Raw genomic sequence first — 21,860 nt, 5'->3', positions numbered from 1 at the left:
TGAAAGTGATCCAAGTAAGAAGACAGACACTTCCCATAAGATGGAAAGCTGAAAAGTCTGAAGTCTGTTTAGGAAATGATTCTTCCTCTTTCAATACTAGCCAGATTCTTCTTGACAGCCAGAGCTTTTATAGACACATTGTCTTCATGACAATGGTCTCCTAAAGCTATTCTGAACCAAATACTGCTGGCAGGAACACAGAAAATCAGTGCCACACAAAACTGACACAGCTTTTTGTGTCTGCAAAGTTTAAAAAGGCCTGTGATGATCTCCAAAGAAACTCAAAGTATGGGCTCACCTTGTACCTGAGGAAGATGAAAACATCCCAAATTCACAGGAAGAGGTAGCAAGTACATACCTGGTAAAGAGATTTATTTACATCAGGTGTTCAGTCTCATGGATGAAGTGGCTGAGGTCTTCTGGCATCATCTGCCCTGAAAAGCCAGACCTTAATGATGAGTCAGCTCCTGCCTTGCCATCTTTCACACCATGTATATTGTCTGTACATATTTCAGTTGTGTATTTATAAGTCTCTGCAGACATCTCCCCTTTACTACATTAATTGTGACGGGAAAACTGATGTGCTGTCATTAACACTAGTCATCCCCCTCTACAGACAGGAACACCCTGTCTGCTGTCACCTGGTTTTCCCTATATTAGGTGAAAGACAAAGCTGCTTACATTCCATGCATCTACTAAGACAGGGAGGCACAAATAAGATCTGTGCTGAGAAAACATGTGAAGTACTGTAAGAGCAGAAACTACTGAAAGAGCAGAATGACTTTTTCACTTGACCACCTTAGGCAAAGAAACAGGAAGAATCTTCAAAAGAACAAAATCAAATGGAGAAGGACTTGAAGGCTTTTGCACAGACTCTTCTAATATTCCACATGAAGTATTAACTTCCCATCCATCTTTTGTAAATGGTAGGCAGAAACCACTACACAAAAAAGAATCTGGCTTCATGTTCTGCAATGCTAAACTGCAGCTATAAAGTGTCCCAGGTAGAATCAATAGAATTACTGTCTTTTAAATCAAGACAACAGAATTCAAATCTCATGTTTTCAAGCTAATCATGGGATATAATTCCAGTTTAAAATTTGCCATAAGATTACTACAAAAATTGAAGATTTTTCTGCCACTGAGCTATTCCACTAAACCCCTTCTTCCTAAAAAACTTAGTGCTGGGAACAAAATAATAGTTTTAAATATACTCTCTTTTCCTTAGTGAGTAAGGTTAAGTCACATCAAAACATGACATATCAAAAAGATGGCAGTGGTGCCAGTCTGTCACAAAACTCTCAGCCTTTTTTTTTCTGTCAGGTGGACTTCTCATTATATGTATGAGCAAAATGGAAGCAGCTAAGGCAAATTCCCTCTGTAAAAACTTATAAAGTCTCCTCTCTTTCTGGGCAATTTCAACAAAGGTGTTTTGGAGCCAGCTGTCCTTCACTAGCAGGTAAGACTATTACTAAGACAGCAATTTCTGTGGGAACCTCATGCTTAAATACTGTCAACAAATAATTTATTCTCCATTCTAAGAGCCTTACAAAGATGTGCAGCTTTACAATTGTGTCAAGATGGTTTACCCCTTCATGCAGCAAAATAACATGCATGTACTGCTGCTTCAAATCAAAATAATTATTTGGTTTACTTGTACCTTCTGGCTTTCTCTTCAGGAAGAAAATTCTTACCACAGACTCTACAAAGCCAGAAGATAGATAACCACACCATTCTGATATGGAGGAGCAAGCCAAAACCATATATGTGAGGGAATTATTTCACACAGGTTTCTGGAAAACCCTGAAAAAAATATTATTTTTAGAAGAGCAGTAGGAAAGATGCTGAAAAATGAAACCGTGCAAAATAGTCCAGATGAAAATAAGACACTTGGGTCTAGTCAGATGTAAGTATTTTAGATTAGACTGCAGTTTTATTGCTCCCTCAGGTGGGGAAATCCCCCTGCCTATAAAGGTCCAAATGAAGTACCAGTATACTGCCCACAGGATACAAGTTATGTATATTGAACAAACCAATACTGCTTTAAGTAATAATGGTTTGCAAATCCTAATGCAACAAACAGCCTTCTACTTTAACTGTATTACCTGAAGAACAAAAAAGACTAAATTCTTGCTCTCAAGACCCCACTCCCACCCTGTAAGCAATTAACACTGAATTAAAATGGGAAATTGGCTGGGCTCAGCTCCCACCTCTGCTGCTTGCTTCTTCATCTCCTCCAGACCAGCACCTCCCCTGCTCCTTCCCTGGGTGGGGCATCCTCCAGCATCCCAGCACCAAGGTGGATGAAGCAGGCAGAACTAATCCTCCATAATCACCTTACAAACATCAGTAGCTCTCTTCTAGGAAATCTGGGGCTGAAGAACCAAAACATGCAACTTCGTAAGACAGTGGGACCAGGTAAGAAAGAATCTTAAAAGGCAGCAGGAACTTTGAAAAAAGCTGACCACAAGAACAGCACTGTACAGAAAAGTGTTTATTGAGGGTGTTGTTGCCTGAGAATTGTTACCATTTCATCAGCAAAAGTGGTGGCAAAAGAAACATATCATTATCATTATCCTGTCCCAAAATTTGGTCCATATGTCAGCACTGGTTTCTCAGTTGGTTGCTCAGCTCCTGGAGTTCAGCAATCATGTTGTCCATAGCTGTCACCTCATCAGCTATCTCACTGTGAACTTCATTACTTGTTACATCTATGAAAAGTTGCTGCACAACAAAAAGAAATACTTGTAAGCACTTTATAAATAAATACCTTTAAAAAATATATACAGTTTCTCTCCTTCAGGAGAGAGACAAAACACAGGAAGCTCATGATCTCTAGACTGCTTTTCATAATTTTGGAAACGATGATGGTATCTCTCTCAAAGAAAAGGCCATTTTGTGGCTAATAAACAGAAGTTATACACACATACAGACACATATCCTGCATATAGACCTGAAATCTGAGCCACACACCTGGTATTGTGCCAAAAGGGTTCAAATCCTCCTGTGGACGTGGGGCTTCTGCTCTGACCTGACTGCCTACGCTGACTCCTCATTCCATTGAAAGTAAAGGACTTTTTCATGAAACTTAAATTAGAAGAGCATCTCACATTTTGTCACTGAAGTGTATAAGCCCACCTACTGACAAATTGGTTGTGAATTTTAATGACCATTTTCCCCAGTTTCATATTCTTCATTTTCTCCAAAACTTCAAATAAATATTTTTTCACATTTGATGTGAAGACATGCATGGGTGGAGGCATTCACCTGTGTGAAACTAGTTATACCAGAGAAAACAAAACACTACAGAGTAATAAAAATTTTTCTTTAAGATTTTAAGACATTATTAGAAACAAAAAAAAAAGCAGCTAACTCATGAGCAATCATAATCTTCATCTATTTAATATTGAGGCTATGTGAGGTACTGCTACACAGAAATATGGGGAAGGGGGGACACCCAAGCATATTTCTTCCCTTCATTATGTAAAGGGAGAGTGATTCACACTTCATTTGACACAATCACAAAGCCTACATTTAGAGACAAAAATAAACCAAGAAAACAAAAGTTGCTCTGGAGTACATCTGTACATCAGTATACAATCAGTACATCAAAACATAACGGGATAATACAGATATGTATATAAACAAAAATGTACTTAAAAGGCTTGAACTAAGGTACTCACCATGCCTCAAAACAATGTTGTCACTGAAATAAGGAACATCTTACACAACAATAGGAACATATTCATGCTACAAGTGCAGAAACTTTGATTTTCAGCCCAAAAACTTCACACCGGGAGTGTGACAGAAAAATGTGGCTATTTCTGGTAAGATAGGTAAATAAATCAGAATGATATAATTATTTTCTCTTTTTAATTTTTTTTCTACACAGTTAGAGAAGTCTATTCAGCTAGAGACAGCCTGGGGACGTTTCAAGCACCATCATTCTTTGGGCTTTGTGCCCTATGTCTCCCCAAAACAGTGGCCACCTTTCATGCATTTACAAATTATGTCAGATCCAAAGGGTTCATTGGGACAAGAACCAGAGTGCCCACTGTGCTATTTGCCACAGCATGTGACTGCCTAGCAGGCCCTGTGCAGAAAAGAGCCCAGAAGCAGCACATCTGCTGCCTTTGACAGATTGTGGGTGCTTCATGAGTCTGACACACACAGGAGCTCAAACATCAAGAGATGGAGATCCTGGAAGCAGTGACATTGTTTCACCTGTTCTACTTATTTGTTCCAATTGCATATCCTGACTACAAAATTTTGGAATTTTATCTTTTATCAGTTATTTTCACTGTTCTTTTATTCCTCCTGAAATATTAACTAGTGAGTATGTTCTTAGCCCATTTTTAAAGTGCTTTATTCAGCTGAATTTAAAAATAAAAAAAAAAATTCTCACACTAATAATGACTCCCAGGGCAGTAAAATGAGATGCAGTCAAGCTTGGACAGACATAAACAGTGCTAAACTGTTTGTGCATAGGATCTGACAGAAGATGACTGAGTTTTTAAATTACAACATACTTTGAACATTCAATATTACTTCAAATTCAAAGTAGGATGACACCTTGGATGGGACGCAAAACCAGTGAGTTCACATAAAATGCTTCATTTCTAATATGACAGTTTTCTCAGAAGTAACAGAAAATCATTAGCTGCCAATAATATAGAGGTTCATTTAATTAGTGCCTTTGGAACTTGAAATAGAGTTTACTAGAGTCATATATTATTAATCTTTCAGATAAGACATGATCTTTCATAATATAAACCACCTGGACTTGCATTCATATAATGTACGTAATTTAGTGCTTTCTCTACAGTAATACTCAGTCTGTGCACCTTTTTTAAAGAAAACACAATCATATTTTGTGAGTAAGAGCAAAAATATGTTGTCTCTTTTTTCAACACATTTGAAAGTCTTACCTATACCTGTATCTAAAAGCTGAGTTACAGATCCAGCTTGTGTTTGCTTATGCAACTTTCCTAGGCTTTTATCCTTAAAATTAAAGAACTTAAAAGAAAATGAGCCAAGTTTAGCACACTGATGACAAATCAACACTTTGTAGCACAAGCACACATTATAAAACTTCAGCTCTGTGATTCACAGTTACTAACTTCACAGGCAGGAGGAATCCCTCTTTAAGACAAGATGCGTATTTTAACAGAAAATGTATGATTCAAATATGATGACTTTTTCAGGTAATTGACATCTGAATTGGTAGGGTATCCACAAGAACCAGATTAAAAATTAGTTCTGTCTTTTAATAAATAGCTCTTTTTAAAACACCCCAAGTGATGCAAAGGAATACATCTTGATACATCTGGGTCCTTTCTGCAGGTTTATATCCGTTTTTTCTGAGACTGCCCAGTTTATCCCATGACTACTTACATTAAAAACAGGTCTTTGAAATGACTGATTGCTTTCAAAATTCAAATCTGTACAATTCAGTTTGTCCAACATTTTAAATCAAGTTCTACCTTACTCTAAAATGTCAGTGCTGTCTCTTAGACTAGTATTGCAACAAAGCCTAGCAGGAAGAAGGGAAATAAAAGTTTACTTAAAACTGGAAACCTCAACAGCATGGAAATGAACATCACCTGATGATGCACTGCAACAGGCAGGTATTATTTGATCTATAATTGATTCAAAACAGAGAAATTCTGGCAACAGAACAAAGATTTCTAGCTTTCAAACAAAAATTCCTACCTTTCAAACATTCCTACCTTTGCCTTGGATGACAAGCCACGTAAGTTGAGCCGAGCTGAAGAAAGTATCTGCAAAGCTTCCTGATGATTAGATTTGTTCTTGCTGCATTTTATAGCCACTAGAATCCAAACACAGAAAGACCCCAAAACGAAAAAGCATTACCACTCTAGCAATAATCTTTAAAAAACCGATTTAATTAAAGATCTCCACAGACACACACCCTCCACAGACACACACCCTCCACAGACATTTTTAAATGTCATATCCCCCCCCAAAAAAACAAAAAGTAAAAAAAAAGCCAAGTAATTTTGAGACGATAACTCTAAACACAACAGGTATCTGTATCCTTCTTAAACCTAAGTACCACAGAACAGGGAATAATCTTAGTAAGTTTCATTCATTTCCTGACTAGCATACTCAATCAAACAATTTATCTGATGATCTGAGGACTGAGATGAACTGTAGATGCATTTTCACTTGCTTTATGAAGTTGCTAGATCATGAAATTAATTGATTCCATATTTACCAGTCATATGTTTACTGACTCACCCTACACAATTTCTGCCTCATTCCAAATATATTTTGTATGCAGTATCAGGATGATAATCTCTGTTACAGCACTCCTAGTAGTAGGAATAAATACAATAGGTAGAGTATTATTTTGCTACTAAGCTTAATAAATATTTGTTACAATCTTCATGAAAAATAAAAGGGAGAACATACCATGTGCAATCTCTATGGCTCCTTTCACCACTTCCTTAAAAGAAGAAACATCTTTCTCCCAATCACTTGATTGAATTTCACATTTATGTGCCTTAGTGAGATACTGCAGTGACTGCAAGGAGGAAAAAAATTATTAGAATGTCAGAAAATTAACTAGGAAAGTAAATAGTTTTAAGTATCTACAAAATTAGTGGTGAATCCAGAAAATGAATCTATCTTTACTATACTTGATTTCCTGTGAGTTGGAGTAGTGTCCTCCTCTGCAGCAGTAAGCACCAGCTGTAACACAGATGTGCTTCACCAGTACTGCAGCTCAAGTATGAGAAGCATATAAAGTAACATCTGTCTAATTTTTATCTTTTAAAAATCTGTCTAGACTGATGGATGTGACCCATGTTTGCCAAGTCATCATAATTAAATGCACATGAAAAACAGAAAAATACTTGCATTCACACTTCAAACAGCAAATTCATATCTAAAAAATGTTAAGTGAATACATCAAAGCTTTCTTCCTGTATATGTAATCTTGGGAAATATGCATTTATAGATGTAGCTATTAGTTGCCAGACTGCTCTGGTTCTCAGTGTGAACAGGATAAAAAAATGTAAACAATATGGAAGGAGGATCCCATTAAGGGGAGTAAAATAATTTTAGCAGAAGAAATTGATTTTGGCTTTTGAATTTTGTTTTCTTTCTACAGCATCAAAAACATGAAACAAATACATGCCAGAAGTTACATGGCTTAGTCCAGTGACAACTCTCCAGTAACCTTTTTAAAGAGATTTTAATTTTAATATAAAAGAATAAAATTTTTTATTTTAATAAAATAGAATAAAAATTTTAATTTTAATATAAAAGAATAAAAAAGTTTCAGTGTGGGACATATACATGAGCACAGTAAAGACTTCTGATTGTGAGGGTTGTCACTCCAGAAGCTTCCACCTTCTCTCACAATGGCACAGATGACTGAACTGCTCATGCTGCTGTAAATGGCAATAAAGGGATAGTAAGTCAAATCAGAGTGAATTACTTTTCTTTTCATAATAACCTAGGTTATAACTGGTAGTAGTTCTGGCAAGCAGAGGCAAGAATTTCCAAGAGAAGGAACAACAGTTTTTGCAGCAGTCTTATTTCAGTCTACATGTGTCTGAGTCAGAGCAGCAAATTCGGGGGGGGGGGGGAATGTTGCTGACAGATGTCAAGGAGGGAAAAGAATTCAAAGTCTTGTGGACTGTTTATTTGCACTTCTGGAACCTGGATTTATCCTGAAAGGAAACAGTTATGAGCTGGGGAAAGTTCAAGGAACAGAAGGGATTCATAGCCTGGGATGGATCAGCAGCAAACTTGAAGGCTGGAAAGATTCCTCAGTGGGAAAGGTGTGGACTAGACTGCATCCAGTGTAGGGAAGAAAGAAGTACTGAATGAGGTGGCAGTTCAGATACACTGAAGTGTGAGAGTAAATATATGCCAAGCTAAAGAAAAAAACCCCAAAACAGAACCACAAACCCAACACTTCAGTAATTTTACACTCCTAACTTGCAAACCTTGACTGACTTTGATTCAATTTACAAAGCGCTGCTGTGAATTTTAACTGTAGACCCTAGTGATTAATGTGGCATCAGATGTATCAGCAGAACAGAAAAGTAAAAACCCCCAGCAACCAAGACACTCTTTGAAAATAGCCACACATACAAGATTGTTCTTTCAAATTCAATGTTAGGAACAAAACTGGTTAAAGATAATTAAACCTGCACTAAATAAGGTGCAGAATGGGAAGGTATAAAGGTCAAACCCTATATTTGTAAGGAGGTGCATGACACATTTAAAGATTTGTTCCCATCTTTTTTTGTCCTTTGATGCCACAGTATAGTAAATAATGCCCTTTTAGAATTCATTGACCTTTTCCCTAATAAATGCGGGTGGCAAACCGAACTATATATGTAGAATTTTTCTACAGATATGGTTATAGTCACTTAATATCTGACTGACCCATGATGCTGCTTGTGGCAGTAAAGCCAATAAATACGGGTTTTATCATTTTTACTTCATAACATGATATCAGAAATCAGTGATTATTTGCTGCATTGCAAATTAATTTTTACACTGTAAATTAATACATGCTGTGGCCTTAGGCAGTTTTTTTCTTTTATGATCTGGATCTGTGGTACTGTCATACCAGGATATTTGCATACACATGTAAGCATACCTTAAGTATTTATAAACATCATTCCATCTCACAAGCAAGCTACACTGTGTGTTCCACAACCAGCCTGATTAGGAAACATAGTTAAAGTACAGTCTATACTCTACAAATTGAATCCATGTTTTTAACTGGGTTAGTTAAAAATACCATGATGTAACCAGATTCTGAAATGATTACATTCATAGTATAGACAGGGCCTCTGCTGCTTTGCATGTCTGAGTAAGAATTTGAGGATATATTACAGGATATTGCAGTATCTGTATTTCTGCATTCTAAATAGGCCAAATCCCTCGTACTCTTCGTCTGTAAAGAAAAATAGAGAAGACAAAAGGGAGGAATTGGAGGTATAATAGACACCAACAATGACTAAACAAGGCTCTTCACAGGGCAGAGCACAAAGAGACAATGAGCAAGGCACAAATGATTATAAATTTAAGCCCACAGGAATACAATTCATAGGCCTAACCATCTTCCCTGCTTGATATTAAGCAATCCTCCAGAGAGGCATTTTTCGCCCAGGCCAAAGGTGTACCCCCATTGGTGAACATACACTGAATGCTGACATTGTGTATTTTCAACTTCAGTGAAGATCTGATGACCCTAATTATTTTTGAACTGTGCAAGGCTATTTGAACTTTTTGAAATTTAATATCAAATGCAAAGCATGCTCCAGCATACAACAAAGTAAACACTTCTAGCAGTGCAGAGTGGTTATTCTGGAAATGCAATCAACTTAATTCCTTGGGAAGTGATAAGGACTCAATTCCTTGGGAAGTGATAAGGACAAGAAATGGAAGCTAACATAGCAAAATCAGTGATGGGTAAAGAGAAACAAATGGTTCAACAGACTAAGGATTAAGTATTATTATTTAATTCCATTTTAAGCTAATTAAGGACAAAAAATTTCTACTCTGGGTACTCTGTGGCGTAGATTATTTTACGTGCATTTTCCCTTAGTGATTACAAAGAACACAGATGGCTTATACTGCTACTGGATCATGCCTTTACGATCCTTTTTTTTTTTTTTTCAGAAGCTGTAATAGCCTATCTTCTGAATCAAATATTTCAATTTAAAAAAAGCCAAAACTCATACCACTTTTATAGATGTTAGACTGTTGCCAAGAAAAGTTTCAGAATACTAATTCAGGACCATACACATATGCTGTGAAGGATGTGATAGGATGTTTTGAAATGAAACACTGGTAAAAAAGAGATTTTTTTTTCAAGTCCAAGAAAACGGATGTAAAACATCTTGCTCCTTTGTAACAAAAATGCGTGCTGTAGGAACCCGAAGAAAAGACAATGTGCCTATAAAACACTAAAGCAAAATAGGTCTGGAACAAGAGCATGTTCTACTATAGCACTATAGTTCTTACCTTTTCAATATCTTCACTACTATCATTCTCTCCATTTCCATAAAGCTGGGCATAAAGTCTCCAGATTGCCCCATCATTTGTCACTCGTGAAGTGACTCTGCCCAAGAGCTCTTGCAGTTTCCCCTTCAATCCACTTGATACCTCTCCAGCACGATCTGCCAGACCATTCACTACTGCTCTGACCAGAATAGCCAGCACCTTAAAAAAGCAGCAGGAGAGAGTTATTATTCCAACTCAAATCAACATCAGTATATATAACGTTATCTGTAATGTTTGGTCTCTATTAATGATTGTGCCATATGGCAAGTACAGAATTTACTAAGAAATACATGGACTAATTCAACTGATTTAAACCTCATCTATAAGATTCTACGTTGGTGTGGGTGAAGAGGTCAAAAATATAAGACATAAATTTGGGTAAAGGAAATGGAGGCAGAAAATATCTTATAGGTATTTTCACCTTCTAATACAGTTATAAAAAGATCAGTAAATAGGATGAGCCAAATTAATTCAGGTAATGGAAGACACTTTTTTACAGGACCTCTATTTAACAACCTGCAAAAGTGAAAGATGTACAGTGGATAAGATGGAAACTGGAAGGCAATGGAATACCACCTTGGGAATCTGTTTTTAATGCACTCCTGGTGATTTACTAGACAAATCAGTTCCAACAAACACTCATTAGTGGCCATACTTTTTGAATCACTGGCTTGAGAATGTGGGATCTGACCTGCAGAAATGCTGAGCACATGCAGCTGCTGGTGGGAGATTGATTTTGCATGTAAAAAATGCAACACATTCCAGTCTTTTTGTCCCAAACTGGACACAGAAAACTAGAAAACAGAGTCACTTTGCCTCAGTTTCTCCTCAGCAAAATAGGAAACAGCAAATGTAAATCAAAGCAGTAGATTATATGATGAATTAGAAGAGAATAAACCCCAGAAAAGCTGTGGTTTATCAAGTGAGTAGTACCCATCCTGTGCAGTGCAGGAGACACAGCGACTGGGGAAGAAATAAGGATGAAAACAAAATGGAAGTTTCATCAGGCTTGCATTCAAGCTAGGCCAGTAAAAGCTGCACAAACACCTTCATGCTGGTACTTCCTGACTTGTGAGCCTGTAATTTGGCAACTTTATTGCTTCAACATTTTGTGTTAGTGTCACATTCATGTGACACTAACAACATGAAATCTCACACAGCAGTATTAATATCAAGACAGTAATAAAACTAACTTCAAAGATGACCTGTGAATAGCTGCAAACCTTACAAAAACACCTCACAAATCAAGATGCAGTTCACTGGCAGAAAGTAATGCAAAAATTATGACAGTATCAAAGTATATGACACTCAGAATAAAAACACACCCAGTTTAGCACCTGTGATATGTCATTTTCCTAAAATAACTTTTCTTCTGTAGAATGACTCAATTACAATGCATCCCAAAAAATAACGAGTTTTATCAGATACAGAAGATTCTCGTCAGAACAACCCAAATCAATCAAAATGGCTGATAACTATATAAATAAACATCTACCTGGTATCTTTTCAGAACCAGGTTGGCATCAATGTAACAACTGAATGGCATCACAGTAACAACTGAACATGAGTTAAACAGCTCCCCTCCTGTCCCCCCAAAACCACAACAGTCACTCATATTCCTTATAAAATGATATGACAAACTGGCAGTTCCTTCAAGATCTCTTAAAATTCACTTAAGATAACAGAAAATACAATGAACTATTAATAGTCCAATTTATATTCATAATTTGGAATATAAGGCACCAAATCCCACCATTAACCAGGTCCTCTATAATAAGTTGCTAGAAAAACATCAGCAAGTGCTGATATTTCCATTACTAAAGCACTGTAATAAAAAAACATCGGTGCAAGAAAACACTAAACTATGTTCTCTTTTGACAAGGAACCAGAACTGGTCCTGAGGATTCACACACAGAGATATGAATTCTCAATCAATTTCTCAGTTTAACAAAACTGTTAATCAAAGTCCAAATGTTAGTTCATGTGAATATCATATATAATCATCAAAAGTTTTAAAGCTTTTTTAAAAAAAGTTTTATTTTGTTTGTACATTAAAAAAAAAAAAAGAGTTTCCTTAATCAGTAGGATGTAGCAACTGTAAAATTAGCCCTATTCTCATAGAGTCTTGATTTTACTTACACTTCTATCACAATAATCCATTTCCTTTTTTTGTAATCCATCACGTAAGCTTTGGCACTACAGCAGTTAAAATGAAACTAGTGTCAAGACCCAGATTAAAAGGTCCATTAAACAGAAATAAATCATTAATGCTTGGTTGTCCACACTTGTTAAATAAAGTTATTTCAAACTGCAAGTGAATTGTACTAATCATCCAGATCTGTATTAGCAGTGTAGCAGAGTTTTGCAATTTAGGTTGCCAAAAAAGTTAAAATTTGTATCTTTGAGAGATTTTAAACTGCCATACACACTAAACTACTAGAGCAATGCTCTGTTGGGCCAAGATCCCAAACAAGCAGTAGAGGATTTTTTTGGTTGGTTGGTTTTCTTCATGCCTCTTTTAATGAACTGGGCTCCATATGACCAGAGAGTTCACATTTAGTATGACATCACACCATCTGCATGCCTCCTTCTCCTTTGCTTTTGTGAATAATGTGTTTACTACAAACTGAACAAAAGATACTGTGAGACAAAACCTTAGAAATAAACCAAGTAATTTATAAATGCAGTGATTTTCATCAGTTACTCTCATTTCACAATTGTTCTCCAAACAACTCCTTTCATATAAAAATTCTCTTGGTCAAACCATTTTCAGATGCTTCACTAATACTAATCAAACTTGACAGTGCCCAAGAAAGATGAGAACCCTCAGATAACCGATCCAAAATGACAAATTTGCAGTCTGTGATCTCTCCCTATTCCGTTCCAAACTAAGGATTTGATAATAAAGACAATTGTTATTAGTGAGCTACTTAAATGAAGTAGAGCTCCAGAAATTATTAATTCCTACCCTCGCTTTTCAAGATCCCCTTGGAACATGCTCTTTTGGCCTTTAGCTAGAAATGGTTTGGCAACATGAACTGCTGAAATGAGGATGGTACTTGATGGAAAGGGTACCAGAAAAACTTTGCTAGAATCTCAATAGCACAGAATAGCAAAGCGGAATCCTTTGTCCATACTTCTGTATTCATAATCTTTGACAGCATATAATGAAGATATGGTTTCTGAAATACTGTATTGAAACAGTTTTTCCAACCACAAAATAACTCTGTCATTCAGAAGACTGCAACACTCCAAGTAAAAAAGGTTGATCGCCTCCATAAGCACACGTGATGGAAATTAGTATAACCGGGAATTGCAGAAACCTTCCAGGTACATTTACTAGCTCATATCAATAACTCAGAGACCAAATTGATGATTATAATAGGTAAGGCTTTCTCCTTGTGTACTTTATAGTGACTGATTTACTAATGGAAAATATGGATAATTCAGTTAGCCTGTTTTATTACATAACACATATATTGAAGGTTTTTCAGGTATATTTCTCAGCTTTGTGAACATGAAAAAATACATGGAAATGTGAAGAATTTTAAGAACCGGTAAGGAGGGAAGGTAAGAAAGCGTGCTTTTAACATTTATCAAACATTTAGCAAACTGAGACTTTTGAAACTGTCATTTGCTGCAATCTTTTACTGCATTGTTGCTCACTTATAAAGAGCCCTTTTCCTCTTCCTTGTCCAATTCTATCTGTAGAATCTGTGCATACATATCTTCAAGCTCCATGATATCATGATCTCAGAACCTTTGCCACAAGGATGGCATTGTTAAATAACTAGAACAGCACAGAAGAAAAATTTCCCAAATCCGTGCACTGCATTCAGAAGACTGGCACAAAGGACAACAATGGCCTAACAGAAATCATCAACAGGAATCTGAATGCTTTACTATTATTAGAAGAAATCAGTGATATAAAAATATGACTTCATGCTATTCTGAAATAAAATTAAAGTCTTATGTAGCTACAGAAATCAAGGGCATTTCAAATTGTATATTCAATTGCACACTCGTAATCTATACATTCAGTCTCACAAGGGGTATTCTGCAGCAATGATTATGCTAAAAGCAGTTGGTTTTCACAAAGAACTGGAATCCATGACTCAACTTGTTTCTTCCAGTCCTGTGCATATTTATTTTTTTAAGAATTCCTACCTTGTTTCTCACCATTATGCCATGTAGCTTAGTGGTCTATCAATTAAAATCTATGATGACTACAAGTAATAAATATAACTTGAGAGAAGATCATACTATGTTGAATGGAAACAATGGTGTATATTTTCATTTACTCACGTTCATTATTTCAGATTGTCAAAATACAATTGCACAAGATGGTTATAGATCATCCCTATTCCAAACAGTCCAGTTGGAAAAAAGGAGAGGCTCACCAATTAATGGTGAACTTTGTAAACAATTTCAGCAGAAGCTTTTATTTTTATCTGCTTTTTTGTTTTGCTACAGAAATACTCTCCTCTTGTAAGATAATTGTTTCAAGCCTGAAATTCTCTAATCAGGCCCTGAGGTTTTTCTTGGCAACTAGTAAAATCCTCCTAATTTAGGCAACTGTATTAGAAGTTACAATGAAACCCATAAAACATTTCACATATGAGAAGCCAAAGTTAATTTTAAGATGCCAAAATAATTTAGGAAAGATACCATATATACTTCTTTAAAAGTTATAAAAATTGTATGAGAACAAGATTAAAAAAGTTATGCAACAAAAATAGAAATTTAATACAAGCAGTATCTTCAAATCCTTTAATAAAATATATTGCATAAAATTTGACAAATAACAGTAATAGGCATCTGTATAATCTCAAAATACCTCAAATGGGCAAAGAGATGTAGAAACCTCTACTCCTAGTCAGCTGTCAGTCTGTTTTAAATAATACAGTAGACCACCCCTAAAAATGCTATTTTAAGTAGCAATTGAGAAAAAAATTAGTTGAAAAAAGCCAATCATCTACAAGATGCTCATGACAGGCCCCACCAGTACTATGGTACTACTCTAGCTGCCAAACACACTAATCTTTACCACATATAACACAGTTTTCCATTGACACTCTTCGGTGCTCATGTTTAATGTTTAGCTATACCAAACCTGAAAGATTTTATTAATACAGAATGTTATCCTGGGCATGACTGGCTTTACTAGTAATAAGCATTGTACTCATGTACAATTTGTTATTAAAAAGTAACGTGAAAAAAGTATTTAACAGCCCTGTACCCCATGACCAAATGCTTCCACAATTTAAACCAATTCTATCTGCTCTCTCTCCTCATCACTGGACTCAAATTCCCAGGAAAGCTACTTTTTCTCTTTTTATGGGACAAGAAACAAAACAGTCTTCAGATCCATGAGCAGCAGCAGCTGGTTCCTCTTACCCTGGTACTACATAATCTCACTAAGAGCCCATAAGCTCTTCAACCAGATCTGCTAATTTTGCAAAGGCTCTTGAAGGTGTTTTATTATTCTCCTCGAGAGATTCTTTGGCTTGCCTTTCAGCTTCACCTTGCTATTTTCACTGAGTGTGCAAAACCCTGCTAGGTTCAGGACTTGGTTTCAGGCAAGGCAGCATCCCAGCTGAAGCTGTTAAGGTAGGTTTTCTGGATTTTGTCCAGAGCACACATTTACAAACACAAAATTTAACTGAACTGAACTACAGTGAAAGATGAGCAAAATACCTCTTTTATTTTTCTTTGTTCTGGTTATTAAGAATCAATATTATGACTGTAATGCATTCAGTTCACTTTCAAAGGCTCATTTGTGGAATTTTCCAATACATGGGAAAAGCTTCCCTTTCTTTCAACTAAACAATTGATATTATTTCTGACACCGAGATAAGCAGGAACAATATGGAAAGAAGGGATTATGCACTGCGTTTTATATAAAAATAGGTCTTGAAACTGCAAGGCTCACACATGTGCTTTCACAAAGTTGATGCCATCTGGATGCAAAGGTTTTCAGTTTTGTCCAGTTTAATTTGAAATATTTATTCTTAGAGTCCAACTCTCCAAAACTTAAATCACTTGCCTACATAACCTCATTGGCATGTGCACGATCATTACTGAGAGCACAGCTATCAGCAGCTATCAATCTCTCTGTCTCTGAACAAAAATTAGTGAACATATAGGATGACTAAATACGAAAATTTCCCCACCTGTGTATCCTTGTACTTTTCTTTTAAGTCCATTAGCCGGTGATAAGCTTTAATTGCTTCTGAAAACTCTCCAATGTCTGTACTGGTGAGAAGGTAGTTCTCCCATATTTGCCAGTGCTCATAGTTGCACTTGAGAGCTTCTTGGAGGGTTCGAAATGCTTTGATCCTAATCAAAAATAAAAGAATAATATAAATTATTACAGAAGATTTCTACACTAAAATCAGTTGGCACAGCTAACTGTGTCTAACTAAAAAACTGCTCATTTAAAAAATCCCATTTAGAACACAGTGCCATGCAAAAGCTATTGCTTGTAATTCACAATACTGATAATTCCTTAATCTCTCTTGCAAACTATTTTATATTAGTTCATACACAACAGTACACTCTGTAATTCGAACTAGGTAACGTCTCTTAGCTCTTGTATTTTTTAATTCTTTTTACAAAAATGTATCATAATTTTGCCATCTATGTCAATATTCTCCTTTCCAAATTTTTATCTGGAACCATGAGAAAACAATCTTATTCATGCTGCAGTTTTAACACACATTAAAAAATTAAAAATCACTGAGTTCATGATAGATGCAGAATGGTATTGACTTATTTAATCATATTTATTTTAAACATTTGCCCATGGTAAACATGCATATCCATTGCACAGAAGCCCATCATTTTGAAACATTTTTATCCTTAGGTCAGCTGAAAGGTTTACTTACACCTTCTGATCCCTGATGCTGTGCTGCTCAGTACAAATGTGTCAGAATGGCCCCAAACACTACTAGGGTCCTTCTCCAATCTAACCCATCTCATACTGACAGGAGAAAGTGTTATGGAATAAAGCTGGACAGCACAATACCTATAAAATCATCATCAACTTACAAAGCATCTTTAGTTTTTCATATGCATCCACTGCAGTCAACTCTTGACCATTTCCTTAGGAGAGCGGTAAAGCCATCCTCAGATAACAACATGCCGTCTGAAGCATGTGTTGGTGAGGTTTGCGAGTTTACTGTTTAAAGCCTTAAACATACTACTTGCAAAAAGTTGCAATAAATTTGAAACTTTAAAATAACCCTGCTAGAGAACTGGAATGATACATTTCTTTCCATGAGGCTGAAGTTGGACAGTCACACTCTCAGTTTGACAGTCATGATATGTAAAAAACCACAAAGGAATGTGTTCCTTTAAATTAAGACTTGAAATGGAGCTTTCCTAAGCTTCTTTGGTAAGGCATAACAATATATATCTTTTTAATAAATACCATATAAAGATGGCCTGTTATCAAAATATGCAGTTCACTTGCTCTATATTGCTTTACTAAGTTGTTGAAAGTGTTTTCTCTAAGGACAGACAGCCCAAAGAAACTGTTGGTTGAGTTTCAAAAAGAGGGTCCAAGAGAGTGTAAACACAAGCCAAGACAATGTAATATCAAAGTAGTTGATCAGGCCATTCATTAGAAGTTTGAAATAGCTTGGTCAGGGAAAAATGTAAATAACTGCAAATCTAATGCCATGATATTGAGTTATCAAATACACACAAAGAGAGTGGACTGATAGAGCAAAATTATTTAAGGAGAACAGGTCATTTGGCATAGTTAGAGCAGAACAGTCCACATGCAGGATCTTCCCATATCCACTCCCCTTTTCTCTCTCTTCTCATATATTGATAGATGTGATGCTGATGAATAAATGTGCAAAGAGTCGAGTTTTCTCCTGTTAACAATCTCACTAAGGGATTTCAGACCCTGATTTTACTAGATTCAATTAGAAAAGAACACAGTCCTGTTCCTTTGGTGGATTTTGCTACAATGGAAGTTGGGATCTGCCACAGCTCTCTGATAGTACTGTTTCTGCAACTGCTCTCCACCATCTGTAGGGTTAGTCTGTATCATCTCCCCTACCTTCCTGAAAATTAATAAGCTATCAGGAGGGCAGATGCCACTAAGATGGAAATGTAGTCAAGATACTGAAGGGATGGGATGGAAATAGTATTCCACAAATCATCATGCTTGCTATGTAATAAAATCCTCTAGATTCTCAAAACAAATCCCCTGTGTATTTAACCAATCACATAATGATGGAGTATCCTTAACCAGTTAAGTAAATTCATACCCAGACAGGAAACAGTAGGCAGTACAAATGCATTATCTGGTCTTGGAAATCAGCAATTTTTCATACAAAGGACAGAGGGCCGGTCCCAGTTTATTCTGAGAAATGTGAGACCTAGATTTCAAAGACCTCCTGGCACACAGAGTAGTTTTTCTGGTAAACCAAAGCATGGAGTCTGTTTTCATCACAATTAATTTTTCTGGAGGAAATTCAGAATACACAAAACTTGTGGAGTCTTAAAAAGCAAACAACCCCAAAAATCAACAAGACCCCTGTCCTTTGGGTGTTAGCAAGTTGCTTGCATACACTTTTCAAAAAAATGTACTTATGTTATATTTGCTTGTTCTGTGAGACTCTGCCAAGCCTTGGCCAAATTCACAATTACTTCAGGCCCTATGAGTGGGCCTGAATTAAAAGCTTGTTTGGAGTAAAGCCGGATTTGTTTTGAGGGAGTGAAAGAAAGCTATTAACTTAAATATCTTAGTTTTGTTTTTCTTCTTTTTAAATCCTCACTCCAGTTTGGTTTTTTTTCTTCTGGCAGGCTTAAAAAATAAGAATTTATGTATCCCCATACAAATTATTTAAGTGTACCACTACAGATATTCTCCGTTTTGAGAGAGAGTTAAAATAGCTCACACACAGTCTTGACCTGTAAGTGACTACACAAATAATTAAAGAAGTTTCTATTCCACGGCAAGTACAGGCCACACTCAGCTATCAACACGTAATACTCAAAATTTACTGTACATTGAGTCCTATCTCACATGATTCTATGGGAAAAAAGCTCAGTAACATGCCCCCATTTATTAATTTCGCTACTATATCAAATAGGTTACAAGTTTTGTATGTGCTTAGCATATTAGATCACAAGAATAGATTAAGAATAATAAAATTAAACCAGTAAGCTGAAATTAATCACTCAGTAGTTTCTTAGCCTTGCAGCAGATGGACAGGAAATTATTTTGATTAAAAATACTTTTATGAAACAAGCATAAGTCAGTACACTGAGCATATGACATTTTGAATTGTGTGAAAAAGAAGGAGCAAGTACCACATTAATTACACATACTCAAGGCACTGCTGAAGGCAAAAGGAACTACTGAAAAGTTAAAACAAGCTCTTGCTTTCTATTACTTTTTAGCCTTGTGTAGTTATTCTAACACTTCATTTTCTCCTCCCTCCTGCTCCCATTGACATATCTTTCTCCTAAGTCCACATTACTTCTCACTTTTCCTATGGATATTTATAAATTTACACTTTAATGCAAGCTTACTATTCTTTCTCTCTTTTGTTACTTTGCCTCCTGACTATGTAACCAGGTTGATATCAGATTTCAAGTAAGGTTTTTAAAAATAAGTTATCTTATTCTTTTGTTTCATTCTTTGGTAACAAGTTATAATGTGAAAATTCTTAAATAACAAATTCTTCCATGTAAACTTTTATTACATTGCATTGAAATAAAAAATACAAAATAAGAGTGGCAGTCCACTTAGGTCAAAGCTTCTTGTATGAATCATTAGTTTTGAGGAAGAAGAATAAGCCAGCTAGCATGTGTGCAGAATACCATCTTCTTTTGTATATAAAAACCAAACTATCTGGATTTCCCTTAAATCTACTGACGAAAATATCCTATGAAACAACATAGGTCTGAATATATTGTTTGCTTGAAATGGGCCTATCTCCTTAACTTCATGCTCCAAGTCGTTTTTATTATTCATCTTTATTATGAATATTTTGCACTGGTTGTACTTCCTATATCATAAATACCTCTAACAAGAAAAAAGTGTAGAGAGAGGCTGCTACTTGTATAAAAGTTACAAAATTATTTCCTCTAAAATAAAATAGTTACCAGTGATCCAGCTTGAGAGAGAGAACTGAAGGGCTAAGAATTGCAAAATATGAGTTAAGCACCTTATAATAATAAAAAACTCCATGTCAAAAAAAAGGAAACTGCAGTTATTTGTTTTGAAAGCAATATCTTCTAATTCTTTTGAAGTACTTACTTCTGTTTTAATCTGATATAAGCAGTTGATAAATTGTTCCAGGCCTCAGCATTCTGGAATGATAAAAGGAGAAGTACCAAAAAATTTATTCACTTACATTGTGCTTACTTCATAAAAATACATAAGTGAAACTACTGCCAAACATCATTGATTTTGCTAATCACACATATCGACACATACCTTCTACATGGCAGTTAAAATACTGCATTGAAGTATAAATTACTATATTAAAATTGAAATACATAAATATTTGACTACATCAGCAACAATCAGGTATATAAATATCAATTAACTGCCTTGGGGTTGCAATACACTAAGTCAGCTCTTGCCTTCAGTCTCAGCTGTAAACAGGCATGCTCTTCTGGAATCTAGCTGGGATGGCTGGAAAGGTCAGTGCTCCCAGCAGCTCCTCACTTCTCACTAGCTGGAAGCTACTTCAACTGCACCACTCTCTGCTACTGGACAGAAGTGATCTGATGCCCCCTAACACACCTCAGGTAAAACCAGCAGAGATGAGCAGAGATGATTCCTGCCCTTTGCCTGACACTGCTGTAAATGTGAAACCCCCATCATGAATTCAGTAAAGCAACAACTAGAAATTATTTGAGGAGTAGACTCTGAGCTCTGCAATGAAATGTATTCTGTACTGAAGGCTATCCTGAGGCTTAAGGGGCATTTTACTCACTCTGGGAAACCTTTCTGAGACTTAATTCATGAAAAAGGTCACTACATTGCTATAGCTGCAGACGTATAAAGACAGGTTTTGCCTCCAACTGAGAGCCAGTGCAGCACCTTCTACTCATAAAAACCCCACCACTTAACCTACTGAGAAGTCAGCTGGCTCTGTCATATGAATACAATTAAATACAGGCCCTAGAGATAAGTGAACCCAGTTTTAATATCTACTTGGAAGTAAATTTATTGCACTGAATAACAACAAAAAAACAATATATAAAGTAAGAATTCCATTGATGTCTGTATGTACATTTTTTCCCCTAAAGAAGTTGTTGCATTTTATAATAAAGAAAAAAGAATACTCTGTCACCTCTCATTGCTTTCTCATTCTTATCTCCAAGAGAAAAGTTTCTATTGAGTAGATGGCATTAATTCTAAGCAAGCAACAAGCTGACAGTCAGGCCTTCTGGCAAAAGTATTGTCAGTGTATTTCTCAGGTAATTCAGTTGGCACCTTCACTTTCTCAATGCACATTCAAACGACAGCATTGTACACATTCATGCCCTGCATCCTGAAAAAATGGCTGAGCTCCATTCTCCCTGTGTTCCTGAAATATACAGGAGCTACAAATTCACTTGTCATACGTAAACTTGACTTCTTTTTTCAGAAGAATTTGATTACTTAGATGACTAAATATTTTAATATAATTTTTGCTTTATCTCTTTTTAGCTCTCCTCACAATTTAGTCACTCCCATGTCTGTTTTAGCCATGTGTGCAAGCATAAAGGAATTTTTCAAATATATTTTAACATTCACACTCTCATACTTGGACAAAGTTAAGTACTGGGTA

At 36.0% G+C, this 21,860-nt stretch overlaps 1 protein-coding gene across 1 annotated transcript in view; it reads right to left on the bottom strand.

Moving 5' to 3' along the window:
• Positions 1 to 2,479: 2,479 nt before the first annotated feature.
• The window catches only part of TTC27 (tetratricopeptide repeat domain 27), a 113,457-nt gene continuing 94,076 nt past the window's right edge, over positions 2,480 to 21,860 (bottom strand). Inside the window, exons 15-20 of the mRNA XM_071429905.1 lie at positions 20,336 to 20,388; positions 16,227 to 16,392; positions 10,015 to 10,212; positions 6,436 to 6,547; positions 5,730 to 5,830; positions 2,480 to 2,724 (exon numbers count right to left, since the gene is read on the bottom strand). Coding sequence (XP_071286006.1) covers positions 2,602 to 2,724; positions 5,730 to 5,830; positions 6,436 to 6,547; positions 10,015 to 10,212; positions 16,227 to 16,392; positions 20,336 to 20,388 — 753 coding nt within the window. The 3' untranslated portion in view covers positions 2,480 to 2,601. The remainder of the gene's footprint in view (positions 2,725 to 5,729; positions 5,831 to 6,435; positions 6,548 to 10,014; positions 10,213 to 16,226; positions 16,393 to 20,335; positions 20,389 to 21,860) is intronic.

The sequence above is a fragment of the Agelaius tricolor genome, unplaced genomic scaffold, assembly GCF_023055355.1.
Source record: "Agelaius tricolor isolate 1412-34295 unplaced genomic scaffold, bAgeTri1.0.p SCAF_1, whole genome shotgun sequence".
Lineage (NCBI taxonomy): Eukaryota > Metazoa > Chordata > Aves > Passeriformes > Icteridae > Agelaius > Agelaius tricolor.
Note: the sequence above shows the minus strand (reverse complement) of the source record. Positions and strands in the feature narration are given on the sequence as shown.